Genomic DNA, 25,256 nt, shown 5'->3' on the forward strand with positions numbered 1-25,256 from the left:
ATTTGCTTGATTCAAAATGCCTTTTCTCTAATTGCTATTTTTCAAGTCAATGAAATTATTTATATTTTATTTTTTTATTATTATTATTTTAGACCAACAAAACAAAACAAAACACAACAAACATTACACACATACACAGTAATATATCCTTTTTTGTTAACAGCAGTTTGTAACAGTACTCTTCTATTCTTTACATTTCCCCCCTCTTTCTTCTTTGAAATATTTGTCCTTATTGCCCCATTGTTTCTTATTTACATTTTCCTTCTTTCATATTCTACTACTTACTAGGAATCCAACATTATTCATTGTAGTAACACTCATATTTTTTATAAGACTCGACCAGAATTCCATCTAAGCATGGTGATCATACAAATATTCTCATATTATTTAGTTCATATACTGTTTTTAATACTATTTCCAACATTAAAATTCACCCCTTTTCATCCAAGTATATTTATTTAATTTTATTTTTCTTTGACGTATATAATAATTCCTCCTTTCTTGTTTTATGCTAATATTGTGTATAATGTTTCTAAATTTTACTTTCTCTAATAACTTTCTATAATCCTATTTTATGTAAACTTCCTAAAGATACATCACATCTACATCCAATTTCCTTAAACTGTTAAACGTCTAAACTCTTTTTCTTGATATATTTAATCCATTAATATTTACAGAAAAGAGCTTAATTACGTCTCCCATTTTTAACTTGATCTATTTTTTTTATTTTGTTTTATACTTCTTGTCTCTATATGTCTTCCTTTTGCTTCTCTTTATTTATATTTTAAGATGCATATTATTACATGAAAAGATATTGTGCAAAATACCTATTCATCATTAGTAATAATAAATCCATATGAAAGTCAACACCAGCTAATAAACTGGCAGCTGGGACTTCACATTGTGAACAAATAATAAAGAAAAAAAAAACGAAATGAAGAATAAACAAGAGATATGACAAGGCTAAGTATTAGATAGCCAGTACATTAAAAAAAAAAAAAGTAGGCCAAGCAAATAGCAAGACTTGACAATGGCTAAGAGCAGGAAAGTTGAAAAAAGAGAGGAGTTAATTCATTTCACAAGAATAAATGCATACCAAGCCAGAATTAGGAAGACAGCTATAGCCAGCAAATGCCAGCTCTGCAAAAGAGCTAAAGCAGGGGTCTTCATACTTGGTCTTTTTAACTCTTGTGGACTTCAACTCCCAGAATTCCTCAACCAGGCGCGTTGGCTGAGGAATTCTGGGAGTTGAAGTCCACAGGTCATAAAAGGGCCTGAGCTAAAGAAACAGTGGTCACCTAGTTAGCTGCTACAAGAAGATGCCATAGCCTGATTATAAACCCAATCCCTAGCCCACTACCAGGACACAGCCTGTTCTAAACCAGACCGTGGGAGAAATGAGCAAGCGTACACATGTGAAGCTCCACTCATGCGAGTGGTGGGCAAGCATGAGCGCGACACTTCACTCATATGAGTGGAGAGTGCTTGTGCTCATGCAGGAAGCTTCACTTGCATGAGTGGAGGGTGCTTATGCTCACATGCGAAGCTCCATTCACGCAAATGGAACTTTGCATGCAATCGCCCTCTGCACACACAAGTGGAACTTCATGCACAAGTACCTGCCGCTTGCATGAGTGAAGGGCATGCATGTGTACCACTCGCACAAATGGAGCTGAATGCAAACACACCTGCCACTCATATGCCCCCCCCCAGGCTGGCAACTGGGAAAGGTTGGGGCCACTGCTATAAATAATTGGCATGGCAACGTAGCAACAATGGTGCATTGGAAGATCTGCAACAAATACCAGTTGCTTGCAAGCAACAACTAATGGGACCACAAAATAGACAAAGTGATAGAAACTGAAAAAGCTAAAGTGCCCTGGGATGTTACAATTCAAACAGATAAGCACCTGCCACACAACACCCGAGATTGTCGATAAGAAAGACAAAAAAAATCTGGATAGTGGATGTGGCAGTACTCAGAAAAAGCAGTATTGAAGAGAAATAACTGAAGAAAATCACAAAATACTAAAGCCTGAAAATAGAATTACTGTGTCAAAAAAAGCAATGATAGTACCAATAATAATAGATGTCTTGGAGGCAATCCCAAAACACCTGGAGCACAACTTGAACATCATTGGCATTGACAAAATCACCATCAGTCATTTACAAAAGACAACTATGCTTTGAACCCTTGTATCCTGAGACGATACCTTTAACAGCATCAACCAACAGCATCTGTCTACTCCAGGTTCTTGTGAAGGACTCAATAAGTGCATAAAAAATGCCAAATCCAATATAAACCACTGACTGTGCGATGAACCATAATAATTTATTATATATCATAATTATTATTTATGGGTGCTACACCAAAAAACCTTGACAGATAAAAATCTGGATATTGACAAAATTTCTACTGTCAATTATAAAAAGCCACAGTGCTTTGGTCCACACATATACTATGTCAATACATTATGACATCCTAGGTCAGACATGTCAAACACAAGGCCCTGGGGCTGGATGCGGCCCACAAAGTGGTTTCATGTGGCCCGCGAAGCCATCCTGGAAACAGTGAGGGAACAGCCCCCACTGCCTTGGCCCTGGCCGGCCAGGAGCCAATGTACAATTTTGTGGTGGCCATCTTGGCACTTGCCTTGGTGGACCATGCTTTGGCACTTGCCCCAGTCCCACCCTCTTCTGCCAGAGACCCTCAGATCTGTCCCACTCCTGCCTAGGCCCCCATAGGCACCCTTGATGCGAATGATGTAGAACTGACTACGCCCACCCAGTAGGCCACACTCACTCTATCCACGCCCACCCAGTAGGCTGCACCCACTCTGGCCACACCCACCTGCCCCCCCCCCCACAGCAACCGCAATGCTGATGCGGCCCTCAGTGAAATTGAGTTTGACACCCCTGTCCTAGGTTCTTGAAAAGAACTCAATATGAATGAAGGCCAACATCAACTAAAGAACTAGCAGCAGTTATTCCATGTTGTTATGTATATAATAATTTATTAAATTCATATGCCACTTGATTCCCAGTGACTCAGGGTAGTTTACAGTTATTAAAATATTTAAAACAAAGCTAGATCTAAATATCTTAAAAATTCTCCTACTTAAATTAAAAATTTAAGTTGATACATATCCATCACAGGGCATAAACCTAATGTGTTAATTTCTTATATCTTTAACAGTGTATATTTTTTGTAGTAAAGTCTAAAAGGCAGCAGATTCCATTTCAAGGTGTTTTTTTTTTCATTTTCTACAAACAAAGGTCCATCCATCTGTTTAGATAGACCCATTCCATGCTAATCGGACTATAACAAAGTTGCATCACCCAATATACATCTGGAAGGTCTCAGAAGTGGTGTTTTCAAGGAACCCCCCCCCAAAAAAGCGGGGATCCCAGCAAAACAGCCCAATTATAATCCAATGACAGAGTTTGACTGGCCAATTAGAGGAGAGACCTAATAAATACAAAGGAGAGCAATGAAACAGAAGATGCTAGAGAAAGAAGGGATAGAACAGTTATCTCTATATTTCCTGGTTCAAAATGAAAAGATACTTTAAAATGTTCCCTGAGATAAAGGGGGAGCTATGTATAAATATTAATGGAGTCATTTCTACTGGAACAATCAACAAAAGCTGTCACTGTTTTACTAGTTATTCTAGCAAAATCATCCTACACGTGTAGAGACACTTTTAGAAGTCCTAAAGCAGCAATTACATTTTTTTTCAATCCTTTCCAGAAGGAATCCTAAGTAATCCTACAATCTTCACAAATCCTACAATCTTCACAAGATTCACTTTGTGACATCTGATTTTGTTTCCCTCTTTATACAAGAAAATGGTCAGATAAAGACTCATCTGGAAAGTCTGATCAGATGCCAGGAAGATTTACCTCACATGGTATTTATCCTTAGTTGGGATCCAGGTTTCTTGCACAAGCAGAAGGCAATTCTGCCAATCGTCCTGCTGAAATCTCCTGCCTTCCGCAGGGTCTTTCGACCCTTCAGGAATAATTTTGAGGAGCATATGATCCCAAAGGGAACTCTAAAACTCTTTTCTAGATTCAACTATCTGTAGACTTTGTCTTGCAACCTGATCACTAAAATCAACCAATTTTCATAAGGTCTGCCACTTCCCCTTCCAGAATCAGTCTGAAAAAGAAAAATCAGTTTATTCTAGTAGAGGACTGGTTGTGTCTTTTCACTTTGCTTCAAGCAAGTCCCATTCTACTGACCTCTTTATGTATAAATGTGACTTATGAAAAACCAATTTATATACTGCTGTTACATAAAAATTTTCTGCTGAAATTTTGCAGAACCGCTGCAATAGTTGGACATTTATACAGGAGCAAATAACTAAGAGTATTTTCTCTCAAATTCATCTAATTATAAAACAGCAATCCTTTTAGATTTTGTAAATAAGCTAAAATATTGCAGCAGTTGTTTATTCTAAAAGGTTGGAAACGTCATATGCTCCACATTAAAGTTGTAACATGGAAATTTCATGAAATATAAAACAGAAAGAGTCCTCCTTTAGTGGCTTTCCAAAACATTTCAAACAACAGAAAGTGGATAAATATTACACATATGCTTCTGTTTTTCACCTAAACTCAGCAGCACTGATAGTAAAAGCATGAACCTCTCAGATTTGTTGAAATTCAAGGGAAATGCCTGAAATAAATGAAGAGAGGGTGAATAAATTTAGCACTTAGAATTAAAAACCAAACATGTTATCAAGTTAAAAAAACAAACCTTTTTCAACATCTTGTTTTGCTTATGGAAGAATTCCACCTTGATATCACCACATACTGGCAACGGCTGAGGGAATTCAAAGTACATATATTTGTCTTCACGTCTTGTAGGTCCTGAAGAGGAGGTGAATATCTTTACCTTAAGCTGGTAGACTACAAAGTGAGGATCTGTGCAATAAAACAATTTTTACACAATGAGATTAAAGAACTATCTTAGTTCTAAAAGAATTGTAACAGTAAGCAAAAAAAAAAAAAACATTTTAAAAAGACTTTAGGACAAGAATATCTAGTATTGCTTACATTATGCTATAGTTATATCAATCCTACATTAACAACCAGGAAAAACTCCAAACTGTTCCTGTTGCTTCCACATCAACTCAGCACAAAATGAAAGTTGAACTGACATGAGATTTACCTTCCATAGAAAGATATTATATATGTAGTCTTAACGATCCTGCCCATTAGGATTGGAAGTTAGGACAAACATTAAATGAACTACCTCATGTAACAACCAGATATCCCTGCTCTCCAAGTACAGGTCATTAAATGGAGCTCAGGAGTGGAGGAGTGTACATGCGAGCCAGCAAAAAACAATGAGAGCCGAGGTGGCACAGCAGTTAGAGTGCAGTACTGCAGGCCACTTTAGCTGACTGTGTTCAGCAGGTCAGTGGTTCAAATCTCACCAGCTCAAGGTTGACTCAGCCTTCCATCCTTCCGGGGTAGGTAAAATTAGGACTCAGATTGTTGGGGGCAATGTAAATATATATATATATACATTGCTTACTGGTGTACACCGCTTAGAGCAGTGGTTCTCAACCTTTCTAATGCCGCGACCCCATAATACAGTTCCCCATGTTGTGGTGACCCCCAACCATTTATACATCACCGGGTGCCAGGGGCATGGCCAAAGAAAAGGGGGAAAAAATGGCGGACAGCCTTGTTTGGCGACCCCCATGAAATGGTCGTTTGACCCCAAATGGGGTCCCGACCCACAGGTTGAGAACCACTGGCTTAGAGAGTGCTTGCACTTAAAGCGGTATATAAGTCTCATAAATAAATAAATAAATGAGAAAGGAAAATGTTAGGAGCATTCATTCTGTTGCCCTTCCTCTTGCCAAAATGTCCCTTGAGAGAAAATGACAGATTTAATATAATTTTATAACTGCAGATAAGCAACTGTTTTATCATATTTTATATTTGACTTATAGTTATCATCTGTAAACTGACTGTAGTGCTTAGTTATTTATACCATCTTATAATGTCAAAGACGTGATCAGGACATATAATTGTGAGTAATATCATCTTAATGACCTCGGTTGGTAGAAAGTATAGGAAGTTTTCACTCATGATGTGATTGGCAATTTAAAAAGTAAAACTAAATCACATCTAAGTTCATTCGAAAGCAAGTTTAATTTAACTAAATGAAATTTACTCGGAAAACAAGTACAGGTAGTCCTCGAATTAGCCCAAAATTTCTGTTACTAAGTAAGCGAGATTTGTTAAGTGAGGTTTGCCCCATTTTACATTTTTTGCCAGTTGTTAAATGAATCACTTCAGTTGTTAAGTTAGTAACACAGGTGTTAATGAATCTGGCTTTCCCATTGACTTTGCTTGTGAGAAGATCACAAAAGGTGATCACATGATCCCAGGACATTGCAACTGTCATAAATGTAAGTCAGTTGCCAAACATCTGGTTCTGATCATGTGACCACAGGAGTACTGCAACTGTTGTAAGTGTGAAAAAACATTCATTTTTTTCAGTGCCGTTCCAAATTTGAACAGTCACTAAACAAACTATTGTAAGTCAAGGACTACCTGTATATAGCAATTTAAGTACTGATTTTAGTTTTTAAAAAGTTTATTATATTATCTATTCCAGTAGATATGCTAAAATCAAGGACAAGCTATAATTAAGTGAAATCTTTAGGGCATTTAAAAAAAAGCCTGTGACTTAAGAGAGATGGAAGCAACCTTTATATAAATATTACATGTTATGCCATGTCATGTCTTGTATTATTATACTATACTATTTTTAAATAAATAAGGATTGTAGACATAGTATTCTTGCCATACTAAAATGAGTATCTCCAACCAGAAGAAGCATAACAAATTTCTATCACTAGTGCTGCTGTGCATCTGCAGTGAACAACCCACAATAGGCTGACTGAATTCCCAATATTCTTTTAGACAACCTTATGCTACATTAGGATGTTAGAATCACATTCATGATACACCCTGAATCAATTGTGCTGGATATTCTGCCGGGCAAACCAAAATGTGAGGGCAAAAGTTACAGAAGAATCAAATTGAATTCTGGAATCTCACCTATCTCTGGAAAATATGGAAAAATCAAAGTAAGGAGATGTTATCTATATTGTCATGGTCACTCAAAATAAATTAGGTGAAGGGAAAAGAGGGTAAAGGAAAAAACTTGCCAGAAAAAAAGTGAGGGATAAAAAGTCTAAGAAATACATATTCCAAGAATGCGGAAGGTTATTTTATCAAACTAGTGACTTTTTAATATTCTACTGGAGAAGACAGAATTATTTAATAGTACTTTATACGGATTTCATTTTTTAGTAAGTAATATACAAACATTGCATATAATTCCAGATAGTATGACTGCTTAAAATGTTACTTACTGCAAGTGCCGCCACTGAACATTGGAATTGTTTCAAACATCATTTTATGAAACAGCAGTGCTACTGGTCTGTAATCCAGATGATTCTTTAACAGGTAGCTATAATAATATACATAGCGCCTCTGACTGGGAATAGTTACTCCCTTAATAAAAAGAAAAAACATTTTGTCACAATTTGTTAGCTGAACTGACTTTCATAAAGTAAATTCTAAAAAGGAATTAGAATGATTACATGCAGCCAAATCTATCAATAGAAAAGAATATTTGTAGCTTAGGGCTGAACTGTGGGGTCCTTAGTGCTGTCTGTGCTTGGTTGTTTTTTTGTAAACATTTTATTACCAAACTAGACAACATCATCAGTGATAGGAGGAGGTGAGGTGTACTCTCTGTTTAACCCTAACCCTCACAAATCTATCAATCTCATACATATTTTATGATAGTCTTAGAGGTTTAGTGTAACTCTTCTACAATGCATTAAAAAAAGCCAGGTCTATTTTTCAATGAGGATGTACAACACCTATATCTTCAGCATACACTTTCTATACACCAAATTGCAAATAAAATGTAATCAATCCAAGAGGGCAGTCAATCCACACTGGTTGGACACTTTTACAGGACATTCAGAGGAGTAAAGTATATTGAAATGTTGTTGTTGCTTTTGTCCAGGTTTACATTGTATATAGCTAAGAAAATAGCACAGAATTGTTTGAAAAAAAAAATAACTGTGCAAATGGAACATGATTTGTAATCTGATCTACAAAATCTATTACTGTGATTCTTATTCTAAGCTTGTAGCATATTATAAAAACAACATTCATCATTTTTTGTAGAGCAACAAATTACTACAATATTCCCATCACCATCATCATACGACTTTACATACTAGTTTTATGTTTGATTGAGTTTTCCAAATCCTTATATTTGGTCACAACATTGCTAAGTGCAGTTAGTATATTAAAAATTGTATATGCATAATGGGAAGATATGTGGTTCCTCCTCAGTAAATTATCTGCGAATCTAGTCCTCTTATTACCATTCATTGTTTAAAGCAAAAGAATGAAACGAAGTACAAATAACTACATCCACATCATTGCTGAAGAATGAGCGACATATTCTTCCTGAAGAAAAAGCCTATCCATTTTATGAATTTTAATCTATTTTGTAATCTATGTTGTTTCTCATTCTTCTCTCCCTTTCTTTGTCCTGATAATACCCATATTAGACCACTTTTTTCTTCCCAATAAAATGATCCCTTTCTTTTAAATCATTTATTATCCCATTTATATTCTACCTGTTTTACTTTTTGAACAAAGAATGTTTTGTCTGTGCACTGTAGTCTTTCTGTGTCCCTGATATAGAGTGGTTTGTATTGAAATAGATAGACATATATAGCAGAAAAACCAATGTTAAAATGAGGTGCTTTATTTTATAGCTAATTAATTTTAATCAGTAGTTGTTAATTCAGTTTTAGGTTCTTTTTGGGATATGGCTTTTGGCAGATACTCATAAACACACTTTTGCACTATCACACTATGTGTGTGATGCATTACCAACATCAATTATGGGGAGGGGACAATCTCCAGAATCAGTTTCTGATGAAGTTGACAACCATTGATAAAGTGGAGAATATGGGAATTGCACAGGATCATTTTTTCCCCCATGTCTAGAGTTCTTTGGAATGTGGTTATTTAAATCCGGGTCATGTTCTTTTTAAGTGACAATGTAGAAACTCCACTAGAAGAAGGGGGGGAACCAAAGGGAAAAACCAAATGACTAGCCACTTACTTCTAGAATTCTAATCTGCAATAGGTCTTTATGAAAAACAAACATTATAGATTAAAGACAGATTTTTGATCTAAGACATTCTATTTTTGTCTCTTGAATGCAAATGCTAATAAAAGAAAATTGATCTAAAGAACAATCATATTCAAAATAGTCTCAATAGAACTGATAGATGATAGATTTTACTATGTTCCATAATCTCTTATTTAGAATTATTCTAATTAAATTGGAGTATAGTGTAAGAATCAATCACATATATTGGTGTGGGTGAATATTTAAAAAGGCAAATTCTCTGCCTGACTTCTTCTTATCTACTGGTAAATGCAGGGATGGCAAAGTGGCAGGCAAAAATGTTTTTACTAGAAATTTTGTGCTGTAATATTATTTATTAAATTTACAGTGCATTCAGAAAGTATTCAGACCCCCTTCACTTGCGTCAATTTTGTTATGCTGTAACCTGATTCTACAGCTGTTGAAATTCATTTTTTCTCATTAATCTACACTCAGTACCTTATAATGACAAAGTGAAAACAGAAGTTTAGAAATACCTGTAAATTTATTAAAAAGAAAAAGCGGAAATATCACATTGGCATAAGTATTCAGACCCTTCACTCAGTACTTTGTTCAAGTACCTTTGGCAGCAATGGGGTATGACGCGACAAGCTTTGCACACCTGGATTGGGGGATTTTCTCTCATTCTTCCTTGCAAATCCTCTCAACTCAGTCAGGTTGGATGGTGACCGTCAGTGGACAGACATTTTCAGGTCCCTCCAGAGATATTCAACAGGGTTCAAGTCAGGGATCTGGCGGGTCCACTCTAGGACATTCACAGAGTTGTCCCTAAGCGATTTCTGTGTTGTCTTGGCTGTATGCTTAGGATCGCTGTCATGTTGAAAATGAAACTTCCGTGCAGTCTTGAGGTCCTGAGAGCTATGGAACAGGATTTTATTGAGGATACCTCTGTATTTTGCTCCATTCAGCTTTTCCTTAACCCTGACCAGTCTCTCAGTCCCTGCTGCTAAAAAAACACCATGCTTCACTGTTGGGGTGATATTGGGCAGGTAATGAGTGGTGCCTGGTTTCCTCCAGACATAATGTTAGAACTGAGGCCCAACAGTTCATCTTGGTTTCATCAGACCAGAGAATTTTGTTCCTCACAATCTGAGAGTCCTTCAGGTGGGTTTTTTTTTTTTTTTTTTTTTGGCAAACTTCAAGCGGGCTTTCATCTGTTTTGCACTGAGGAGAGGCTAGCCACTCTGCCATAAAAGCCCAGATCAGTAGAGGGCTGCAGTGATGGCTGCAGTGATGGTTGCTTTTCTGGAATTCTGTCCCATCTCCATACAGGATCTCTGAAGCTCAGTCAGAGTGACCATCGGGTTCTCCCTCAATTGCTCAGTTTGACTCTTCCAAGTCCTGGTTGTGCCAAACTTCCTCCATTTGAGAGTTATGGAGGCTACTGTGCTCTTAGGAAACTTCAGTATAGCAGAAATTTTATTGTAGCTTTCCTCAGATCTGTGCCTTGCAATAATCCTGTCTCTGAGCTCTGCAGGCAGTTCCTTTGACCTCGTGGCTTTTGCTCTGCCATAGTATGCATCGTCAGCTGTGAGGCCTTCTACAGAGAGATGCGTGCCTTTCCAAATCATGTCTAATCAATTTAATTTACCACAGGTCGAACCGGAGGTGGGAAGGTGCCTGGTAAAGACCACTGTTTGCGAACGGCGCTTAGAAACAGGGATGGGCAAGGAACCTGATGCTGTGTCGCCACCATCTCAAAAAACATCGGATTCACGTCCGAAGTGGACAGGAAGTCCTGTTGGGGAGGACCTATGTTGGCCGTCACACTGGCCTTGCGCAGGAGCGGAACAAAGAGGGCCGGATTGAACAGAACCCCCGTCGGAGGGGGTTCTGGAGTATCCTCCTCCTCTTATGTAATATCTAGCTGGTCTAGATCTACGGGCGAAGAGGCCCCGCTATAGAAGATCGGGAAGGGGAGGGGGGACCGTGGTACATAGGAGTCCCTGATTGGGGAACGTATGTTGTGGGTACGGCTGCCATTGGCTCCATCCCTGACAAGCGGTGGGATCACGCAACAAGGGCCTTATCCACCGCCTGTGAGATCAAGGCTTCAAGATAATCATCTGGGGGGGACCTGAGGGTCTATCCCTTTTAGCCCCACCCGCTGTAGGGGTGAAGGTGACCTCTGGTGCCTGACTCGCCCCAGCAGGTGGGGAAAGCGCAATTAGGTGGTCTTGCAGGGACCATACCCCCTGAGCAGAGGTGGAAGGCCTCAGGGGGAAGTCGAATTCCGGGGCCCCTGCCAGTTCAGCCTCTTCTCTGGCCTGCCTTTGTGCTCTGGAGAACTCCTTCTCCAGCGCCTGGTGCCTCCTGCTCTCCTGCTTCTCCGTCCTTTTAGAGGCCTTTTTGGATATGGCCTTCGCTTTAGCCTTGATCCTGCCTGCCGCCTCCTGATTGGAGGGAGTGTGCCTGTTTTGGCCCACTGATGGGACGCGATGGTCCTGAACTCAGACACCGTGGAGTCCTCCATCCTGAAAAACAGCTATCTCAGGGAGCACTGAGAGGAAGCCCTGGCAGGAGATCTACTGGCTTTGGGGTATAGCTGCTGGAGCGGGGAATTCTTCTGCTCCCCTGGCCACCTGACCGGTAACTCAGTGCCTTCAAAATGACTAGAAGGTGACGAGGAGGATCGTGCGTCCGCCCGTTGGAATAAACTGTGTCAGAGGTGCTGACAACCAACTGGGATGCAGTCCAATAAGTCGTTTGGTGGCCAGGACAAGAAACGGTTGCACTAGAGAAGCAGAGGTAATTGGATGCAGGATGACCTAGTTCTTGCCTTGGGTATTTGTTGGCTATAACACCTCCTTGGTTGCGGCCCACAACATGTTCAAAATGGTGGCCGTGAGCTCAAAATGGCAGCCGTGCAGCCTATGTAGGGTAGCTAACAAGGCCGTTGTGTCCACGAGCCCTGAGCAGTAGGAAGCAGCAGGGGGAAATGGGGGCTGTCAATCAGTTATTGTGATTTACTGATCCCAACTATTGATTGTGCCAACTATTGATTGTGCCATTCCGTAGATCAGAAGCCCTCTTTATATCCTTCCGATTGACTACCATGGGGCAGAAAGTTTCCGCTAGCACCATCGGCAGGTGGATACGGAATTGTATTGCGGAAGCGTACCAGTCTTCTTCCCTGCCATCTCCAAGTCATCTCACTGCCCATTCCACTCGCAGTGCTGCAACCTCTGCGGCTTGGGCCACTCAGGCGTCCATTGAGGAGATTTGCAGGGCTGCAACATGGTCCTCGCCTTCTCCGTTTGTACACCACTACAAGATTGACCGTTTTGCTTTGGCGGACACCTCCTTTGGTAGGAGGGTGCTTCAGCAAGTGATCTCGGGGGACCCCATTCCGGCCTTATCTGTTTCCCGCCCATCGGTAAGTCCCATTGGTGGATTCTCCATCTCCTGTACTGGAGAAAGGGCGTTGTCTTACCTGAACGCCTTTTCTCAGTGCGGAGATGGAGAATCCACACCCTCCCTAAGGTCAGATAGGCCGTTACTTGGGGATTGAGAGCCAAAACCAAGTTCATCTTCAGCCACTTCGCCCTTGTTAAGACTGGATCTCCTAGCAAGAGGAGGAACCATTGTAGGTCCTGCAGATGAAGTCTGAAGGGTACTATGGCTATGCAGGAGACCATCTTACCTAGTAACTGAGATAGGGTTACCAGGGGAACTGTATGTTGTCTGTATACCTGGCAAGTCAGTTCCTTGATGCTGACCACTCGCTCCTGGGAGAGATAGACCATGCAGTTGGATGTTTCTATGATGGCTCCCAGGTGCAGTAGCCTGGATGAGGGAACTGTCCGGCTTTTTTGGAAATTTACTGAGAACCCATGTTGTTGAAGGACGCGATTGGGGTCTTCACATCCGTCTGAGCTGCCTGGAGGGATGTTGCTTGAATTATAATGTCGTCCAGGTAGCATTGGACACGTATTGGGATTTTTCTCAGCTTGGCCGCTACCACTGCCAGTATTTTTGTGAACACCCTGGGTGCTGAAGAAAGGCCGAAAGGAAGAGCCCTGTACTGGAAGTGTTTGTCTTTGTAGCAAAAGCATAGGAACCGATGGTGAGCTGGATGAATGGGAATGTGAAGGTACACTTCCGTGAGGTCTATTAACGCCAGGAAGTCGCCCTGTCTGATGCCTCCCTGAATGGACTGGAGAGATTGCATCTTGAATTTTTTGTATGCTATGTAACGGTTAAGATTTTTGAGGCCCAAGATGGCTCTCCATCCTCCTGAGGTCTTGGGGACGATGAAGAGGATGGAGTAGAACCCCCGCCTTTGTATTCTGCTGGAACTGGTTCTATGGCCTGAATGTCTAATAGATATTGGATAGCCTCCTGCATGAGCCTGTATTTGAGGGGGTCCCTGGAGATTGAGCAGACTGAATCGATCTGGAGGTGTGGCTAGGAACTCCAGGGACAAACCGGACTGTATGGTCTGCAGTACCCAGTTGTCTGTGGATGTTTGCTCCCACTGGTGGAAAAAGTGGGTCAGCCTTCCCCCGATGGGGAGATCGGATTAGGAGTCACCTGGCCTTCCGGTAGGAATGGCCTGCTCCACGAAATGGCCGCTTAGACTGGTTCTGTTGTCTGGATCGGAACCCTGGCCTGTCATAGGGACGGTCGTATGGCCTGTCCTGTCTAGGAACGTATGGTCTAGAGGGTTGGTTGACAGTTGCGGTCATCGTCTGACAAAAGGACTGTCTCCTAAAATAAGGTGTGGGGCGTTTGTCGCATTTCTTGGTTAAATGGGCCATGACTTTACACTTATCCTTGTTCTTGACGAGATAAGGTGCCAGGGCCTCCCCAAATTGCTGCCTAAATAAGGAGCAGTTGCTAGGCGCCACTTAACCTTGGTGTCAGCCTGCCAGTGCTTCAACCACAACATCCTTCTGGAAATTATATTGGATGCTATGGACCTAGAGGAAAAAATGGCCGATTGGAGTGGTGTGTCCGCAGCATACTCCGTGGCCGCCACCATTTTGGCCAGGTCCTGGTGAGTCCGAATGTCCTCAGCAGGAAACCTGGCCTGAAGTTGTTGCAACCATAAGAGGGTGGTCTGGACAAAGAATGAAGTGCATGTGGCCGTTTTGATGGCCCATGCCGCTGACTGATGTGTTTTGCGGGAGGTTTCCTCCCACCTCTTGTCATCAGCTTTGAGTGCCTCCAATAGGTCCCCAGCGATGGCAGTTTGGGAAACCAAGGGAGTCCAGGCTTCATCCACTTTGGGGACCTCCAGTGCATCAGCGAGATCCGTGGATGTACTAAACATTCTTTTGTCCGTTCCACTCACTGAGGGGACTGAAGAAGGGGAGGCCCATTGTTTCCTGATCGCCTTCAGAAAAATGGAGGGACAAGGCACGTGATGTTCAGCTCCCACTTTCTCGAAAAATATTGGCCTGGGCGTGGAAACCGACATCACCTGCAGCTGAGGGAACTGGTCCCCTCCTATATTCGCAGTGGAGGTGGCCTTGCAGAAAATCGTGAGGAATAGGTTGGAATTAAATAGGCCCCCTGAAGGGGAGGGCTCAGGAGGAAGTTCCTCATCCTCTGAGAGGTTAATTTCCGGTTGCTCCTCCTCTTGAGGGGATGAATACCCACTCATGGAGGACTGGCCGGGAGAGGCAGGCTCCTGAAGTACCGGGAGCTCCGTGGGGAGTTCATAGGCTGGCATGGCCGAGGTGGAGGCCTCCTGATCGGGATGGACCGAGCGCTGAGCCAGAGCACAGTCCACAACCTTGGTTAATAAGGCCTCCAAACATCTGTCGGACAAAATGTCTCCGATGTCAGGAGCCCTGAGTCCCGCAGCCGTGGGCATAAAGGTGGACTCAGGGACAGTGCCCGGGACAGGTGTCGCTTGTTGAGCCGAAGTGGAGGACGAACCCAATGTTACTGGCATTCCCGGGATGGAACACATCCCCTGGGCTGATGTTGATGAGCCCAATGGAAGTTCCATCTCGGTGGCTGCCATTTGATCCATGTCCAATTGGGCCTGCCTCTGGCTTGCTACGGCTGGCTTGCTTTAACGCCAACTTGGAAGTCTTCTTTAACGCATGTTTGGTCTTAGCGTTGCACTTGCCCGCTGCCTTCTGTTCAGAAGGTTTATTGCAGCCATAATTGGGTGATGGAGAGGGCGTGCTCATGGTTTGAGGCAACGGGGATCCCTCCATCCCGCTTGAGCAATCCCAGGCAAAAAACTGAGAAGAAGCTCTGGCAGGCAAGTAGTTGGCAGAAGCGAGATCGGAGCAAAGACCAAGACTGCTCCCCTGACCACCCGACCAATAAAAATTTCTCTCTGGACTGTGGTCACGGTAGGTGAGGCAGGTACTGAAGGCACGTTTGGAACCACTCTCTGGGCTCCGCCCGGAGGCCTTAGGTGGCCAGGCAATGTGCACCAGTAAGAAAAAGGAGCAAGCAACCCCAAAAATGGGTTCTATAAATCTGAATTATCAGCGTTTCAAGTGGCGGCTAACCGATTGAAAAAGGAGGAGTGTGATTAGGGCTCCCTCCCCGTGTATGGTCCACGTGTCTTTAAACTGTGACCAGGCCTGTTGGGCTCAAATAGGACTCCACGTGGAGTCCAAAATGGCTGCCGCTGCTGCAATGAGCCCAATTAGTTGGGGACCAGCACTATAAAGCTAAGAGGTTTATGGGCTAAAAGGTGCTATTTCTTAACAGGGGTGACCCTTTTCGGCTGGTGAGCTGGTACTGGGATCCTCCCCACAGCCGAACCCTGAAGGAAGCTGTTCGTGCCTCCCCGGAGAATTCGGCCGTTCCAAAATGACGGCTGCTACTTGTTTTGTTCAAAAAACAGCCTCCGCGGCCCCAACAGAAGGATCTTAGCACCCCGGTGGATCGAAGGTGGGCCAGTGAATGTCGCGCCGAAATCTATCAGGTCTGAGACTGTCTTGGGCTAGATAGTCCGAACATGAAGAAATTTACTTGCTGCAGAAAAACAGCAGCCAAAATGGCACCCACGAGAGCACTGGGCTGCTTGTGCGAGCTCCAAAAATCCAGGTTCAAACTTGAATCTGAGCCTGGAGCCTGCAATCCACCCCAAAATTGGGGTTAAAAGCTGGGGAGGCTGCGGAGAAAGCGCAGCAAACAGTCTCTGCTGATGCTTTCTACTCCCCCACCCACCCAGGGCCCTGGGAATGAAAACGGAATAGGGAGGGAATTCCCCCCCAACTCACCCCACACCTCTCTGAGTGATTTGAGATCAGTACTGATCCCAGCACTTATGGGGAAATTGTTAAAGGGGATATTAATTTAAAGTTGTCAATAAAAATTAGTGAGAATTCACCAATAGATTATCTATCTAACCTGCTATTGTTGAGAGCCAAGTCAAACAAGTCTTTCAAGAGCTGAGACCAAGTTAAGACTGGATCTCCTAGAAAGAGGGGGCCTGTCAAGTTTGGCTACTTGGTCTCAAGAGCAGGCAGACAGAGAAAACCCATGGTGGATTCTCCATCTCCTGTACTGGAGAAAAAGGTAGAACATTTCCCTCAGGTGAAGAGAACAGACAATCAAAATGGCGGCCGGCCAAGCAAGGGAGCAGTGGGAAGATCAGGGAATGATTCTGTCAATGCTCCCAATTGCCTGAGAGTGCAAGGACTGCCATTGGAAAAGGCCTGAAGGAAGCCCTCGTGAATCAACAGTGGAGCGGTTCGTTCGCAGCAGCCAAAATGGCGACCGCGACGAACGGAGTATAAATTTTCAAACCGGAGGCCCAGGGCCTCATGTGTCTTCGATGCAGCCCTTTCACGGCAGTTAAAATGGCGTCCACAACGAACGGAGCGGCAAGAAGGCAAGTATAAGTCCAGGGAAGAAGGAAAGTAATTACAGCACTGGTCCCAGCGCTGAAATACAGATGGGGAGGAGAAAGGCCCAGAGGCAGAAGCCTCAGGAATAATTCCCAGATCCCTGGATGCGAAAGAAGGAAAGGGGGGGGGAAGGAAAAAACACCACCCCCTTTTCCCTAAGCTTTTAGCACTATTTGGGATAGCGCAGATCCCTGGCCAGCTATACTAAAAAAAAAGAGAGAATCCAACAATGGAATAAATTGACTACCTGATATGCTTCAGAGTCGAACCTGACATGTCTCAAATAGCAGAGACCAAGTCAAGACTGGGTTCTCCTAGCAACAGGGGGCGTGTCAAGTTTTGCTCTCAAGAGCAGGCAGACAGAGAAAACCCATTGGTGGATTCTCCATCTCCTGTCCTGGAGAAGCGTGCCTTTCCAAATAATGTCTAATCAATTTAATTTACCACAGGTCGACTCCAATAAAGGTGTAGAAACGTATCAGCAATGATCAAGAAAAATGGGAGGCAGCAGAGCTAAATTTCATGTGTTGTTGCAAAGGGTCTGAATACTTAGGCCAATGAGATATTTCAGTTTTTTCTTTTTAATAAATTTACAGACATTTCTGTTTTCACCTTGTCATTATGCATCTAACTTTTTGCCCCAAGTGGATTACCAATCATTAATATTTCCTGAGAACCGAGCATGCATGCAGGAATTGCTTAAACAAATGGGAATAAAAAAGAGACACGGTAGGGTTGTGCAAATAAAAACAGAAAAGAAATTTACTGGAAACAGGCATTGGGGGGGATTTCACCTTGCAGAGTATGAAATACCTATCTAGTGCTAGTCAAGTGTTCTCGCCTGCTAACTTTGAAGACACTAGAAAGAAATCTGCTTATTTTTCCATTTTTAAGGGGAGCAGATAAAACAAGAAGCATTCATTTCATGCTATTTAAGTATAATTATTATTTGCCTATATAGAAACAATGGGAGGAAACAATCTCTAGGTCCACAAAAAAATCTAAGAGCTAAAATAAAGACTGACATAAATGGAACCAACTTAAACCAATCAAAAGTATAAAGAGATTTTGTATAAAATGGGTGGATCCTGAGAGGTAACAAAAAGAAACAAATGGACAAAAATGGTTTATATTATCAAGGCTTAATGACTAATTGTGTTTTGAGACAGACAAGACTACTCTTGTCAGATGGTTGGAATGAAAAAAACAAACTGGGTATATCTAATGATTAGTGTTTCAGTACTATTTTAATTCTGAAACATCAAATTCAATTTTTATTTTAGATGAGATATTTCAGTTTTGTCTATTGCAAACATATTATTATAGGTCATCTTGCATTATCTGGCAACCCTAATAGGTCTAATTTTTCCTAAAAAATTATAGAAATATTCTCTTTAATAAATTGCTCACTGCCCCAAATTCTCAATGCATAATCATCACTTTTCAAGAAATGGTCTCTACTCAAATTTATTCAAGTTTAATTGGAAATGGAGAGAACCTGACTGGAAGTACTAACTGTTATTTATAAGTTACGTATCACAGATGAAGATAAATTCTTATGCAATCATCAGTTACTGCAGGGAAGGCTTCTGTGAAGAATAGCTGCTAGAGCAGAGGTCCCCAACCTTTTGGGCACCAAGGAACGGTTCCCTGGAGAGAGGTTTTTCCGTGGACCGGAGAGTGCATGGTTTTGTGTGCTGCCTGCATCTTGTGGATGAGGCTTTGCTTGTTTGTGTGGACCGGTTGCTGGCATGCCACAGCCCAGTACTGGTCCACAGATCGGGGGATGGGGACCCTGTGCTAGAGAATTATACTCTGGGTCTTCAGCTTGGCATCTATCTGCCACTGGTATCCAAAATGATGCCTCCCTTGACATATATTGACCCTTTTAATCAATTCTGCCTTCTGGTAAATAGCCATTTACCAGAAGATTGTCTCCACAATCATTCTCCAAAATGATTGTGGCAATCATTTTGGAGAATGCCTATAAGATCCTTTCAAAATTCTAAATGCACACACTGAAAAGGCTAGGAATCCTCGATTACCACCTTCAAATTCTGAAATATATTGCTTTGAGTAAGGCAGTATTTTTCACATAATATGAGGAGAAATCATTAAATAACTCTGATTATTCACTCCTTGATCCATGCCAGTTCTTAAAGCACAGCAAAATACAGCTACTGTGATTGTACTGAATCATTCTCAATACCAAATGGCCATTTTAAGTGTTCTGAATTCAGAACAAAACAACCAGTGTTTGCCCCAAGATCAGGACACAGTGATATATTTGCTGTATGTCATTTCAAAGTTCTAGTACTCATCTATGCATTCTTCTAAGCCAGTGATGGAGAACCTTTTAGAGACCGGGTGCCCAAACTGCAACCCAAAACCCACTTATTTATTGCCGGGTGCCAGGTGGGCATGGCCCACTGGGTGGGCGTGGCTGTGGTGGTCATGGTAGATTGGGTGGGTGTGGCGCTCGTGGGGAGGGACGCCTGTGGGGGCCAGGCAGGGTTGGGGGAGATCCAGAGGGTCTCCGGCAGGTGGGGTGGTGGCCAAGAGGCTCGTTTTGAGAGGTGAAGCACGGCGAGGCAGGGCAGGGGTGCCATTGTCACAGGGCAAGGTGAGGCAGGGGCCGGGGCGGCTGCTACCTGACACCATCAGCCCCCCCACACACACAGAGGCCAGCGAGCACATGGGTGCTGGGATGCATCCAGCCCTGTGGGGCTTTGGTGAGTTAGCGGGTGGCTGGTTAAAGAGGGACGGTTGCCATCTCTGAGGCATGGCGTGCATGCCCATAGAGAGGGCTCTGAGTGCCATAGGTTCGCCACCACTGTTCTAAGCCACGTAAATTTAGAAAATGCACTAAAACATGTCAGCTCTCTGTAACTAGCTGAAGGTAGGAGAGGGATGTATTAATAATCAGTTAAATATATATTGCTTTTTGCCCAACAGCTAAGTTAATGCTTTTTAAAAATTCTTTGCTATGGGGAGTTTTAATTCCAGCTAATGCAGAGTAATATTGTCCCTCTGTGTTGTGTCTACAGAGGCTTCTTTATCAAGGCACATAGCCAAATACCAAAATATGTTATCAGTATTTTTTTTTATTTGAGCAACTTTCAGATGCTAAATACAAACTCACACTCCTTTGTTTGTCAAGATTAGTAATAAGGTTACTTTAAAAAAGGAATTGCTCATGTCCATTAGGAAAACTTGATTTTTGTTATTGTTGTACGGTTAGCTGTTCATGGGTTGGTTTGAAGAAAATATCTTGCTATTGATTCTTTACTAGGCTAGGTTCTGTGGTACTGTCTGACCAAGCAGTATCACAAGGACTGTTGGGGGGGGGGGAGAGAGAAGAAGTGAGCATTACTGGTATGTACACTACCTTGAGCTCCTGAAGAAATAGGTTCCTATCGTGTCCCACATCGAAATAGTAAAAACATAAATATTGGTTCTTTGGAATTCAGCAAAATATCCTGACATGACTTTTTTTTCAATATGGAGTTTGGGAGAGTTTTTATATTTATGTTCAGTATTAGAACATTTAAATTCAGGCCAGGTGGCATTTTTTATTATTACTAGAGAGAAGGAACAACTAAGGACCATATTTCAATAATCTCGTGGCATAGCCATGACCAGCATTTCTGAGAGATGTTTCTCGAATGCTAGGCTTTACTGGAGGTGGTGCTATTCTTCAGGTGTGTCAAGTCTACACAAAAGCTTATACATGATTTTCTTTTATTGTTTTCTGCTAAAGTAAGGTGGAAAATGAGACTATTTTATGATGTAATTGAAGGCAGAAAAGATATGAGCCTCGTGCAGCTGCCTATTTATGATTAAGCTAATGTCTTTGATAAAAAGAAAACCCAGAACTACAGTCCTGTGTAAAGTTCTGAGCAGTTGTGCAAAAATGCTGTAAATTAAGAATTCTTTCAAATATATATATATATATATATATATATATATATATATATATATATATATATATATATATATATATATATTAATTATTTTTATCAATTTACAAAATGCAAAGTTAGCAAATAGAAGAAAAATCTAAATCAAATAAGTATTTGGTGTGACTACCCTTCGGCTTCAAACCAACATCAATTCTTACACTTGTGCACTTGCAAAGTCAGGGATTTTGTAGGATTAGAGGCAGGTATATGATTAACCAACTATACCAAGTAGGTGCCAATGATCATCAATTTCACATGTAAGTTGAAACTCTGCTACTAAGGTGAGATTGTGGAAGAAGTTCCATATTACAAGTCACATACCATGGCAAAACTGAGCACAGGAACAAGACACAAGGTCTCTGCCAGCAAGGATTTCAAAGCAGACTGAGATTTCAAGATGTGCTGTGCAAGCTTTTTTGAAGAAGCACTAAGAAACTGGCAATGTTGAGGACTGTAGATGCAGTGGTCAGCCAAGGAAATGTAATGCAGCAGATGAAAGATACATCATGCTTATTTCCCTTCGACACTGGAACATGTCCAGCAGTGCCATCAGCACAGAACTGGCAAAAACCAGTGGGACTCAAGTACACCCATCTATTGTTCGGAGAAGTCTGGCCAGAAGTGGGTCTTCATTGAAGAATTGCGGCCAAAAAGCCATAACTCTGACATGGAAACAAGACTAAACAATTCAACTACTGCATGAAAACATAGGAATTGGGGTACAGAAAAAATGCCAGCAAATGCTCTGGACTGATGAGTCAACATTTGAAACATTTGGCTGTAGCCAAGGCAGTTTGTTTGTTGAAGGGCTGGAGAGCAGTACAATAATAAGTGTCTGCAGGCAACAGTGAAGCAAGGTGGAGGTTCCTTGCAAGGTTGGGACTGCATTTCTGCAAATGCAGAATGGAAAGTTGGTCAGGATCAATGGTGTCCTCAATACTGAGAAATACAGGCAGATAGTTATCCATCATGCCCCATCATCAGGGAGGTGGGTGATTGGCCCCCAATTTATTCTGCAGCAGACAATGACCCCAAACACATAGCCAATGTCATTAAGAACTATCTTTAGCGTAAAAGAACAGGAAATCCTGGAAGAAATGGTTGGCCCCCAGTAATCTCAACATCACTGATTCTGTCTGGGATTACATGAAGAGACAGAAGGATTTGAGAGTCTACATCCACAGAAGATCTGTGGTTAGTTCTCCAAGATTGTTTAGAACAGGGCTTTTCAACCTGTGGTACGCGTACCACCAGTGGCACACGAGCACCTGGCTGGTGGTATGCGTAGGACGGGTTGAAAAAAAAATGATTAAAAAAATGTTTAAAAAGTGTAAAAGTGGATGAGGTGAAGCAGCAACAGCGCCGCACAGGCTTGTGACAAAGTCAGCTGGAACAGTATGTTGTCTGGGTCCTACTGAGAGCCCAGGATCAAAGCGCGCAGCTCCAACTGATTGGCGGCGGCTTTGGGGGTAGCAGGCAGCTTCAAGCAGTTTTCAGTGGAGATTCCGCTGGAGCTGTGCAACGCATTGCCTGTGTCCCCCCGCCCCCACCCAGATGCCCTCACTTCCCCCAAGCATTTTTTTACTCACCTGCTTTCAGCAGCATTCCCTTTCTCCAGTCCTTCTCAGCTGTCATGTGTTTGTGAGACAAAAAAAAAAAAAGTTCCATGAGACTTTCTAACTTCTCACAAGAAGTTAGAAAGTCTCATGGAACTTTTTTTTTTTTTTACCCACAAACGCGTGAAGGCAGAGAAGCAAACAAAGGCAGAGAAGCAAAAGGGAAAAGGGAGTGCAGCTGAAAGCAGGTGAGTAAAAAAATGCTTGGGGGAGGTGAGGGCATTTGGGTGGGGTGGGGGCACCAACCTTACCCTCCATGGTGGTGGGAGGGTTAACGGCAGGCACGGGGGGCCCAGGAAGAGCTGCACAAAGCAGGTGGGGGACGGGCAGATTGTGGGCGCTGGCGAGATGGGCAGTACCGCAAATCGGTGTGTGCTCAGAAATCCGATCTTGTGCTCCTGCTCATCTCACTTGCTTGCAGAAAGCTGTAAAGTTTACAGCTCCGACTTTTGGGAGGGGGGAATAAAAATGGGCAAGCTGAGCAGGGCGGGATTGGCAGCTGGGCGTCGTCGCTCCGACCACCATTAGAGGGCGTGGGGCAACCTTCCCCAGCAAGGCCCCGCCTGCTCTTCCTGCTGCTCTCATGGCTGCCCTTCGGTTGCTGGGCTTGGCTCTCATTTGGACAGCAAGGCCCGTTTTCACCCGCAGGTCAGTGCAGCAATGGGGCTGGAGCCCGAAAAGCGCCCCTTTGCACCTGGGGAGGGGCCGCAGCTGCATTTCAGCTCGGCGCTGAAGAGCCTCCTGGGGTCCAGCCTGGTGCTGAGGCTCTGCCGTGCCCGTAAAAATGCCCGGGGCTGCGTGTGGCTCCGGGCTGTGGCTGCAGCAATGAATGAGCCGCTTTCCCGCTCGCTGCTTTTCTCCGGCTGCAGCCATACGCAACGCACCAGAGGGAGTCCAGCAGCCACAGCTCTTTCCCCACCCCTGTGCGCTCCTCCGCTGCCTGCGCTCTCCTCCCCCTGCGGAAGAACAGTGGCTGTGCTGGGCTTCTGGATGCACTGACATGACCGCCGCTCCTTTTCAGAGGAAGCAGCCAAAGAGAAGCAGCGGGCAGGAACCGCAGCAGCTGCAGTCACACAGCCGTCTGGCCTAGCAACAGCAGCAGTGGCCAAACTCCAATTGCCTCCTCCGGGCTCTTTTATGCCCTCCCCGCTCCCGTAGTGCTGGACAATGGGATGGAGGGAGGGAAGGAAGGGACAAAGAGAGGAGGAAGGAAAGGAAGGGAGGGGGACAACGGAAGGGAGGGAGGGAAGGAGGAAGGGACAAAAAGGGAGGGAAGGAAGAAAGGAAGGAAAGAAAGGACAATGGGAGGGAGAGAGGGAGAAAAGGAAGGTGCTCATGACCCATCCCCCTCCACCAGAGACTCACAGATCCCTCCCACATCCCCGCCCGCACCCCACACAGACACCCTGCAACCTGAGTGATGAGCTGGCCACGCCCCCTGGCCATTGACTTCGCTTGTCAAAAAGTTGCAAAAGGTGATCACCCTGGGACACTGTGACCGTCATAAGTATGAATCAGTTGCCAAACATCCAAATGTAAATCAGATGACCCCAAGGATGCTGCAACAGCTTTAAATGTGAAAAATGGTCATAATTTGCTTTTTTCAGTGCCGTTGTAACTTTGAACAGTCACTAAGTGAATTGTTGTAAGTCGAGGACTACCTGTACTTTTTATCATTCTTTCCTTTTTTTTGGGTCAAGTTTTTGACACCTTGCTGGGCGACTGGTGGTACTCGGATATTGCCTTATCCTAAAAGTGGTACAATGGGTGAAAAGGTTGAAAAGCCCTAGTTTAGAATAGCCTACTTGTCGATTTCCTTCAAAAACTGTGTGAAAGAGTACTTAAAATTGATGCTGTTTTGAAGTCAAAGGGCGGTCACACCAAATATTGATTTGATGTGGATTTCTCTTCTGTTTTATTTACTTTCCATTTTGTTAATTGATAAAAATAAATTATTAACACTTCTATTTCTGAAAGCATTCTTAATTTACAGTATTGTTGTACAACTGCCTAAAATTTTTGTATAGTAATATATGTCTGTTTTAGACTTGGGTTATTGCTTTTTTATCTTCCCAGAAGCTCAATAAACATAGCAGCTGCTTGTAGAACAAAGTACAGCTACCTCTACACCTCTTCTTACCTTTGTACCCCGGAAAATTTTACCATGGAAATATATTAATCTGTTACATGAGGTGAAACATTACTGAAATTGCACAACAAGCAATTGTATTTTAATTGAATAAAGCAAGATATAATTTGATTCTTATAATCAATCAAATTGAAAAACAGTAAGGAGCAATGAGTTATTTTGGATATAGAAAAAGTGAACGCAACATGGAGAAGCATATGGTAGTTTTCCAGTTTCCAAGTTTGTATAATCCAGCTAATAATGTAGAAGCAATATTCTGACATAAGCAACAGTGGGAAATTGAAGAAAATAATGTGGTTACATCAACACAGAAAGCTACAATAGTGAGAGAAAATTTGTGAACTGTTTAAAATTATCCAAATATGTAACCTACAATGTAAACAGAGCTTCCTCTAAGTCTAGTTAACAGATTCTTATTAAGGAAACACACCCTAAATAAGATACTGT

The 25,256-nt window shown here is 42.7% G+C and overlaps 1 protein-coding gene across 4 annotated transcripts in view; it reads right to left on the reverse strand.

Annotated features, from left to right (window-relative positions):
• Positions 1–25,256, reverse strand: part of PTEN (phosphatase and tensin homolog) — a 105,616-nt gene that overhangs the window by 12,481 nt on the left and 67,879 nt on the right. For all 4 annotated transcript variants that reach the window (XM_039352002.1, XM_039352001.1, XM_039352000.1 and 1 more), the window contains 2 exons: positions 7,404–7,545; positions 4,763–4,929 (listed from right to left, as the gene is read on the reverse strand). In XM_039352002.1, coding sequence (XP_039207936.1) covers positions 4,763–4,929; positions 7,404–7,446 — 210 coding nt within the window. In that variant the 5' untranslated portion in view covers positions 7,447–7,545. The remainder of the gene's footprint in view (positions 1–4,762; positions 4,930–7,403; positions 7,546–25,256) is intronic.

Source organism: Crotalus tigris, unplaced genomic scaffold (assembly GCF_016545835.1).
Source record: "Crotalus tigris isolate CLP2741 ecotype Arizona unplaced genomic scaffold, ASM1654583v1 scf7180000018396.560290, whole genome shotgun sequence".
Taxonomy (NCBI): domain Eukaryota; kingdom Metazoa; phylum Chordata; class Lepidosauria; order Squamata; family Viperidae; genus Crotalus; species Crotalus tigris.